The sequence below is a fragment of the Diadema antillarum genome, unplaced genomic scaffold (assembly GCF_040938485.1).
Source record: "Diadema antillarum isolate AM-2024a unplaced genomic scaffold, OU_Dant_1.0 scf00000114, whole genome shotgun sequence".
In the NCBI taxonomy this organism is placed as follows: domain Eukaryota; kingdom Metazoa; phylum Echinodermata; class Echinoidea; order Diadematoida; family Diadematidae; genus Diadema; species Diadema antillarum.
Window position 1 is genome coordinate 2,066,675 of NW_027271003.1, and position 10,425 is coordinate 2,077,099.

At 38.2% G+C, this 10,425-nt stretch overlaps 1 protein-coding gene across 1 annotated transcript in view; it reads left to right on the top strand.

The window, feature by feature from the left end:
- The window catches only part of LOC139719726 (adenylate cyclase type 10-like), an 86,428-nt gene extending 86,041 nt beyond the window's left edge, over positions 1–387 (top strand). The window contains exon 26 of the mRNA XM_071631118.1: positions 46–387. Within this exon, the coding sequence (XP_071487219.1) occupies positions 46–387 (342 nt within the window). The remainder of the gene's footprint in view (positions 1–45) is intronic.
- The last annotated feature ends 10,038 nt before the right edge of the window (positions 388–10,425 follow it).

Here is a 10,425-nt window from a genome sequence, read left to right on the forward strand (position 1 = left end):
GAGGCGGAGGAGGAAGATAACGAGGACGAGGGCGAGGAACGAGAGCTGGAGGGAGGGGTGTCGACGAACAAGGGAGCGGAACTCAGGTTGAGAAGCGGCAACATCAGGAACAACCACGGAGGGACGCCGTCATCGTCCGGTGGTCCAGCGCGTGTGGAGGACATCGCCGCCGGGCCTCACGCGGCGGTGAGCCGAGGGATTTCCGCTGGACGAAAACATGAGACGGCGTCGACGCCTGACGGAATGGCTGGGAAAATGGCAATAAAACATACGACGACTTACCACGTTTCAAAGTACTACATCTACGCCATTCTTGCGCTCTTCGCCGCCATGTGGCTGTTCATCGGTTTACAGAGGAGGGCGGTCAACAAAGAAAACGAGACATAACCTTGATCGCAATAGATACTGGGACTTTTGACTTCTTGGAAAAGAGGATCTAACTTTTTTCTCCCCCCCCCCCCCCCTCTCCCTCTCTCTCTCTCCCTCTCCTTCTCTCTCGCTTTCTCACACTTGCATACTTTTCTTGTTGTTGTTTCGGCTGTCGTCAATGAGATACTTGATAGGATATTGTCGCCTTTGTGTAAATACTTGTACATATATATTCTGTATATTGTATATAGTATAAAAAATTAAATGATATCTATTTAAGTAACAATTCGCATGATGCGTCCAACAATAAAGGCTTTATACTACTCAACAGCAGCATGTATTTTGACAAGAGTACTCGTATTCTTATTTGTTTGTGCGACCAAGTTTGAAACTTATGTTATTCTTCGGAGGAACATCATCCTATAATGTTTGGACGGGTATATGCTTCATCCTATAAGTTTGACATCATATTTTGGGAGCTAGATATTAACAAGTCCTTGTGATTGCGATTCACATTCCCGCTTCTCTCACTCGCCTATAAATCTTAAGCTCAAATTTCATTGATAAAGCTTTGCATGAAGGGCATCTAAAATGCATTATTTTAGATAAGTTCAAAGCGCATTGTGTAAACACCTGTCATAAGATAGATTTAGAGCTTGATTCCAAAACGTGCTATTTTAGTGAGCATGGGGAAATATGGTTGGCCCTTTAGTAGCTCGTACGTGAAAAGAAAAAAATTGTAGGTCAATATTAACAATTGAAAAAGTGAAAGATATGTAATATCCTCTTGCCTCTTCTCAATTTCTCTCAATGTAGATTGAGCGCCTTTTGAAACCAAGATTTTTGAAACGTGCAATCACCAACGCAGCATTATAGATAAACGTATCTGTGCATTGATGCTTCTCTTCCAAATGGTATGGTATATACTTTGTAAGTAGTCTGCACTTCTGAGCTACGTGAAGTCACACACTAACCCTCCGCACTCCAATCCCAGAAAAAAATACGGAAGACTGTCATAAAAGGGCCATTTGACATTCAAGTCCGGTCCTGTGAAATCTTATACCATGCTGGCTTCTGCTGACGTGAACAGATTTTCGCATCCCAGATTCAGAAATTAAGAGTCATTTCTTGTTCTGTTTTTTTTTTTTAATTCTACAATTGGCAATCTTCACACTAAGAATATAAATGTAAGAACTGTCTTGCCTTATGTGATGCCATCAGTTTAGTGTCAGCTGTTCTCAAAATAAACGTTTGCAATCTGAATGTTTTGACCTCCACACGACGCAGGAGTTTGGGCTTGCGTGACCTTTTATTCACTTCCGCCATGATGTGCACATAACAAGTACCTATGCTCTAAGTCTTGCATGTGTTTGATTGCCAGTATGTGATATAATTTGCAGTAAGCGACTGAAGAGGGGACTCATGATATTATGTCTGTGGCTGAGTACTTGTGAACACGTTTTACGAATTAAAAGCACTTCAGAAACGTGTTTACAAAATAGACCTTTTGAGAGCCCTGAAGAACCTGCCGTGATTTAAGTGATTCGTACGTGAAATTAATGCGATGGCCACCATACATGGCGTTACAAGATTAACATTCTGTCAAATTTTATTGTATCTAGCATTGATAAGGTGCATTTATAATGTAAAATATATATCATAATTATGTTTATTTGATAACACAATAACAGAATGTGCTGCAAAAAGGTGTTCGTCTCACGTGGTAATATGTTGTTTTTTCTTGCAGTTTGTGATATAATTTGAAATCAATTTCGCGCTACTTTACTGTTGTTTTACTTTATCATCCAGTCGTTGTTTTAACAAATTGCCAACATTCAATGTTCGCTTATTAGCGCAAGTACTTAACTTGCAGGTGATGAACGCCAGAAATTATTTTGTCCTTCTTTTGTGGTCTGTATTCACCAAATCTAATGGACAGTATTTGTGACATGCAGGCTATTAGCATTGCTCTATATACTTGGTGTGTGTGTGTGTGTGTGTGTGTGTGTGTGTGTGTGATTTTTTTTTTATACTCATGCCGAAGTTGCAGGGCTTAAAAGTTTTTTTTTCCTGTTTTGTTGTATTTTTTTCTTAATCTAAAAACTTTGTCCCAAGCTAAACATGATAACATGACAGGTATATTGGCAGCAGATGTATAGTGAAAAGAAAAATTCGACAAAAATTCCCCAAGAGAATAAGTATAGCTTTATATACATATTTACATACATGTAATATCATCATTTTTTTTTTTTTTTTTTTTGGGGGGGGGTTGGATTGGTCCTCTTCGCACGCAAAAAATGTGCGCCTGCACTAGAATTTTTGTAAATTCTGAAATCGTCTTGTCAGTGCTATGTCGTTCTTGTGGTGCTTACTCTTATCTGTTTTATCTCAAGTCATAAAACGCGTCACTTCTGAAATTACAAGCAGGGTCGAAGGTCAACTGAAAACTGTGACCTTTGCGTGCACTATGACGTGAAGATGGTTTACGCTCGGGTTAAAGCTAAACGTCAAGTTCGCTGTATTCTATTTCCCGAATGGAGACGGCATGGTAACTCGAACGATATAGCTTTTCACGCAAGAATGAAAACATGCTTCAGACGGTGCAGATTAGTGAAGGGTACCTTGAAGTTAACAGCGACAAACATATCTTGAGATTACCGCAGCGAATAATTGGTTTCGAGGGTTTGATTATTGAGATATCCATGCTTCATGTTTCGCTGTTATGCCGTAGGGTGTTTATGGGGAACAGAGTGTTCAGATAACGGATCCCGATGGATGGCTGTCAAAGAAAGGTTTCTCAATGTTGCCATGGCAATCAATATATATCTGTACGCTCTTCTTTCATTATGAGTATGAATGAAGAAAAAGGTCATTATCCATACACGTTAAGTTTAAACTTTGTTATGTTCCAATGTGCGCTTTGTCAATCCTTACAGCAAGTAGGAACGAAGACCAAAAAAAAAAAAAAAAAAAAAAAATCCATGCAGTAATTACCTGATAGCTAAATCTCATAATTACCAACAGACCAATGAGGCGAAATCTGTCAAGATGGGTGATGTATTCATAACTCAACGTTTCCTCGATATGGGTACAGTGTACATAGGTTATACTCGACTGTCACGAATTTGCAATATAATAAATCGGTACACAGTGCGAGATTGTCTGGATTCAGCCTAATATTCTGCTTTATAGAAGATGAATAATGATGTTAGAGTAATAAAACCATCTAACCTGTGTGTGCCATAAATTTGTGATGCAACATTGTAGGATACAATCTCTGCCATATGTTACGTGTAAAACAGTAAATAGGGTCTTCCATACCGTCAGTAAAATTACGTACTCTGAAAATATGTGTAATATATACATTCACGTGAAATATTTGTGTAATATTTACCGTTATTACTGCTATGTAATTTTTTTGAATATACTATTATTAAAGAAATGTTCAGACATTTTTATCAACGACGCATAGATGTGACTGGATCAACTTTGTAGTAGTGCCATTTGGGTTGGTTACTCCCAGTGAAAAAGTTCTGAAACTTGAGTTCAGTTTATGAAATTTTACTCATTTCGAAAAGTCAAAGAGAGTATGTCTCCTCTTCTATTCCTCCCCCCCCCCCTCCTTCTTCTCTTTTTTTCCCCCTTCTTTTCTTCTTCGTATCTGCCTCCTCCGATCCTGAAGATTCTTCAATCTTGCATATTGTGTGTGGGGGTGCACGTCACGAGTTCGACACCCACGAATCACACAGCCCACGAGTCATGCTGCCCATGAGTTCGACACTGTGCAAACAATGCCCGCGAGACCGACACATTAAGCCCCGTGTTGTGATGTCGAACTCGTGGGCTGTTTTTGCCTAGTGTCGAAATGTCGAACTTGTGGGCTGTATGACTCGCGGGTGTTTGTCTAGTGGGGAGACCCTGTGTGTGTGTGTGTGTGTGTGTGTGTGTGTGTACGTTTAGGGGACTGCTCTGCTCTTGCATCACTATAAGCCTCGTTCTGCATACAACATAATGGTAATTTTCAATTCAGCCTTTTGTGGTCTCAACAAAGATACAAAAGCAAAAAAAAAAAGAAAAAAAGAATGATTTCGGAATAGCTAGCTGTAGTTCATATGAGCATATTCCTCTATAAAAAATTAATTCAAACTCCACTAGGTAGGCTCGGGATGTTTTTGGTTTTTTGTCAGATTTTAAGGGACTGCATTTGTATCACCGCTGATACACAAAAAACAGGATAATTTGGGAGTTAAAAAAAAAGGGGGGGCAGACATGAAGTCTGCCTGCATGTACACTATAGTATTCATGAGCAGAGTTACAGTGAAGTATCGAGAAGGACCTGAACGCCAAACTAGGTTATACGCCACGTACATGAAAGTCACAGATGTTTACAGGATATCTATGATGGAGCCCGGTGTTCAGTCGTTTGGGTGCCATCAAACCAAGGATTAGGTATATGGACCTCCTTGGGATTCTTCAAACCAAACCTCAAACAAGATCAAAATGTTTTGACATATTTGCACAGATCACCTTCTGTATTCATCTGGGCTGTATTTAATCGCTGCAAATAAGAAGTCATCGTGTATGAAGATCAAAGAATGAAAGCTCTTTCCTCTCCTATAGTAAGGCCCAATGATTATGATAGTCACAATGTATCTATGAGAGCTTGACAAATCCTCCAGCAACGAACTCGAGTCTCTAAACTTTTTGGTTGTCACTGTAGCAGTTATTGTCATTTTTTCACACATCACCTTGCATATATATATATATACAGTATATATATATATATATATATATATATATATATATATATACATATATATATATATATATATATATATATATATATATATATATACAATTGGTATTAGACATATTTGTACTGGAAGGTACAATGTATATGAACACTTCACATGCACACACTGCGAGTTGAGCGGAATATTTCATTCACTTTTTATTGAAGTGACAAGAGTCCTCTTAGGCAAGAAAAAAAAATACGAAAACAAAACCACTGACTCAAACAATTTACATCGAGACGTTGCTACCTACTAAATTCTAGCACTATACATGACCCAATTACAACATGACAAAGATACTGAATACCATGTCATAATTTACCACAGTAACATTACGAGTAAAATGACATTTCATCATTCAATCACAATTCAATGATAGCAAGATGCAATTTTCGGAACCAATTCATATCTTTCTAAAGCATGCTAATCTTGGAGAAATATATCGTGTACATTCGTGATACATACGGAATGTCTGAAATATTGAAATACAGTGTATTGACATCAAAAGAAACACACATGCAGCTTTTTATAACTACGTAAGTACTACGAGTCCGATGCGACACATACAAAGCTCTATTTTACAAGGACACTCCCCCACCACGGAGGTAATTTGCCCACCCCTTTGAGGTTTTGGTCGCTCCCGGACCATTTACTGTATGTACAATATGATACGAGCGAAGTTTAAAAACCCTGGTTCCTTACTCCATTACAGTAGTCTCACGTTATAATAACCTCTTAATGTGGACTATTTTTGCTCCATCTGATTCTTTTTTTCTAGGGAGGCAAAAACAATGAATGTTACATTTCGGAAAGAAATCACTTAGTTGTTGAAGTCAGAGTTCTTCATAACAAGAGACGTTGGGGGAATTTATGTCCAAACACAGTCAACCTCGCCTAAAATGAATCCAAAGGGATCAGACAAAATTCTTCGACACACAATTTGTATGTGTAAGTAAATTCCGATTTACACAATAGAATTAAAACATGTTTCATATGAATCCCGAAAGAGTTTTTCTTCGACTTGGCTTATCATTTGACTTGTGCGAGGTTGACCTAGGCGCGATAACTGTACTCTCAGGAAGGCAAAAAAAATGACAACAACAAAACGAGCCTTCACGAAGTGAAAATGCGGCCAGCATGTCTGCAATAAGCCAGTCCAGAGTTAAAGGGACACTCCAGACGATTTTCATAATTCCACATCAGATCATGTAGTACATAAATCGACAACTCCGTGTATTGGTTTGTGGAATTCATTGTGGTTCTTGAGCAGAGAAACAATACTTTGAAAAATCTTAAACAAATTACACTGAACACGGATGATGACATAGGAGGTTCACATATCTATTTCAGAAATGTAGCAGTGTAATTTCATTACAATACTGCTTGCTTGTGAGTTCACCTCTATGCATGCCTTCTTCTTTTGTTCTGCTTCCTTGAGCCCCAACCCATGCATTCTTATGGTGACTCTGCCATGTCATCGTCCTTTTTCATTGCAATTATGTTTTAAATTTTGAAAATATTCTTATTCTTCATCCCAATTATCACAAATTCTGAAACTCTGTCTTCAGGACATCTAATTTATAGTTGTTCAAATGTACAAATCTGAAATTCATCCGGAGGTCTCCTTTAAATACAATATATCTCATGGTCATATTGGTACGAATGACCTTTCATTTTTCTCAATCAGTTATAGGGGCACTTCACTCGTTTTCCGAGCGACATAATGCATAAGCTTTATAGGTAACAATTTATGGGATTCTGATCAATCCTGTTCAAACAAAGAATGAATTTGCGTAGACCAGATAATCAGAATGATCCGTCAATAATAACACTTGGGAAAGCATCCATTTCATTATTTTGCATTGAATGTATTAACAATCTCTTTCTATTGGTATTGCCAAATACCACTTTTGCTGTCAGGTGAATGTGCTGGCAAGCAGCATTTATAAGGAGTACATGACTAATCATTATACAGTGTATCACAGACGCTTATCCCAGTGAATTTAAAAACTGACATGCATGTTGGTACGATAACCTTTTTTTCTGCTTATGCGAAAAGTGGAACTGTTAACTGGCTTATTCCACACAGCTAGTGTAATTGTCATCTATGTAGTCAAGCTGTAGAACAAATTTCTATCATTGATCAGACTTGGTTTGCACCTGTGGAGTGAAAATGACTACTCATATTATTATAATACCCTGTTCACATGCTACAAAAAACCTCACTGAGTAGCTGATATCGTGTCAAACACACAGCGAATTGTTTTTTGATACAGGGTATTCCATCAAAGAAAGAGGGAAAGACAAAATAACAGACAACCTTACAGTTTTAGATAAAACACTTATCAGTGGCTTAGTCACGTACAGTGACAGGTTAAAGGGGATGGCTAGTACCTGATCAGTGGGAATCAGTGGAAATGCTGGGGGATGATTGTTCCAATCCTTGTGGGGTTCATTTAAGTGTACATTATGTGTTAAAATTATTTGCTTCAGAATGGTCTCATATTCAAGTAATGTGCAGTTTAATGTTTCCAGGTTAGCATGCCTGTACAGTGAAGGGGCGATAGTTAACGGCCCGTTAACGATCGCCCCGACACTGTACAGGCATGCTAACCTGGAAACATTAAACTGCACATTACTTCAATATGAGACCATTCTGAAGCAATAATTTTCAAACAACAATAGATATATAATGTACTCTTAAATGAATCCCACAAGGATTGGAACAATCATTCCCCAGCATTCCCATTGATTCCCACTGATCAGGTACTAGCCATCCCCTTTAACTGAGATCACACCAAGTAAATAGCATCAGCTCATTTCAACGCGCTATCACACTTTTGCTGAAACCTTTTTATCTATGGATTTAATCAAGTCACGTAGATCTGCTCACTCCTCACTCACAGCTTTTGTACCTCTTTGAACAATTACCAGGGTATAATAACAACCACTTTTAAGCCTGGTTTGTTTTTGAAGCTTCATTTTTACACAATATCAGTGATACTAGTGGCATTTAGGACCATGTAGCTCCAATATTGTTCTTTTTAATATACTTGAAACATTATTAGATATTTTTTAATATACTTGAAACATTATTAAATAGTAACTTAGCTAACACGTTGACTTCGAAAACTATACTGAGTGAATTCACCTTAAAGGAAACCAAACCCCACGAGAAATGTGGATTGAATGAAAGCAGCAACATTAGCAGAACACATAGGTGAAAGTTTGAGGTAAATCGGACAATCGATGCAAAAGTTAAGAATTTTTAAACTTTTGGTGTTGTAATCACTGGATAAGGAGGCTACTAGAGTTCATTATGTCATGTGTGGACAACAATATATAGAAAATAAAAGAAGAATTCCACAAAAATTCGTTTTTCATGAAAATTACATATTCCATCAACTTGTTACTGACATATGTTAAAGGTAATATCATTCCCCCTGCTTTCTGAAAGAGGTTAGTCAAGTGCTCTTTCATTACGCTAGAAAAGTAAAAGCATGTTGAATTTTCTCTATATTCTCTTTATATTGTTGTCCACATATGATGTCATAAACTGAAGTAGTCTCCTTATCCAGTGATTACTGCACCAAAACTTTAAAAATTCATAACTTTTGCATCGATTGTCCAATTTTCCTCAAACTTTCATTATGTGTTCTAATAATGTTGCTGCTTTCTCTCAATCCACATTGCTCATGGAGTTTTGGTTCCCTTTAAAATAAAACATTTAATGTGTTGCACACCCCTCTTGATTGCCAGTACTAAGAGACAAACAGTGTAGTAGAGAAATGAGAGTAAACAAAACAGTTATTACATTTTATCTCGAGCACGGGTGGATCCAGGAATTCTGTAAAGGGGGGGGGGCACAAAAAATATTTCTGGTGCCACTTCACTTCTGGGAATAATCAACTGACAAGCAAAAAAAAAAAGAAGAAAAAAAAACAAGGCTCCCGTGCAAATTTGTGCATTTCTCATGCCACTTCTAGGTTTCATCAGCTGGCAAGCTAAAAAAAAAAAAGAAAGGGGGCTTCAGCGCAAATTTTCTGGTGTTACTACAATAGAAAATCAAAGGGGGGCATGCACTCCCTTTCATGTTTTTTCATTTTATTTCTTTTATTTTCAAAAAAAAAATTAAAGGGGGCATGCACTAAGTGCACACCCCCCCCCCCCGGATCCGCCATCATTGAGAACATATCCCAGAAAACACCATCAACCTCTTAGAAACAAGTGCCCTGATACACAATATATACATATGAAGTAGTTTATAAGGCGGTTTTGTACATGTTATTCTGGAGCTGCAAAGCACATTTCGCAAGACTAGACTGAGCAAGCATGCAGTTACAGATTTATTGTACTAGTATAAGAAGTAGAGGTCGCAGAAAACCACAGGTAACAAACAAGCTTGAACAAATAGAAGTACACGTATTAAAAAAAAAATGAAATACATTGTAATATAATGTCTAGGAAAGGATGATGGGGGCTGAAAGAGCTACAGCCCACAACCCAAACACAAATACCCATGTTATCTGATGTCATATTGGTCAGGTAGATTCATTGATTTGATCTGCCATACTAGCTACAACTTCCTTCAACTGGCAAACGTTTATTTGAACAGTATTACAGACATCTAGAAATAGGATCATGACATCATACAGGGCATTGTGTGCATTTGACTTCCTGAATTCTTTTATCTGGGTTTTTTTTAATTAAAATTCCAAATTAACATGAATTCCCATCATAAACAATGGGTACTTTGAATAATCACTCTTCCGCCACAGTTGAATTCCCTTAATTTCAACTCCAACATTCCACAAAGCAACAAGAGACCCGCGGGTCACGCGCTCACCCGAGTATCGCAATTTCACCTTCCATGCATTCTTGCACACTTTTACCTGAGAACATTGGACATTTTAGGTCTGCATATGGATCCCCCCCCCCCTCAACTCGGGGGGGGGGGGCAGCCCTGGATCTGCAATTAACAAACTTGGAACTAAAGTCATCAATGTACAAACTCATGATATTAACTTTGCTTTATCATTTCTGGTTCTAGAGCAGAAGATTTTAAATATTCCTTAATGTGGGGGGAGGGGTGGGCCCCCTAGGGGCCCCCCAAGAGGGACATGGTGCCCATTTGAAGGAATTGAGATTCTATCCCCCTAGGGATGCTACCTGCTAAGTTTGGTCAAAATTCATCATGAGGTTTTCAAGAAGAAGATGAACATGTACAATTCAGGCTCCATTACAACTGTAGGACTTCTTCCCA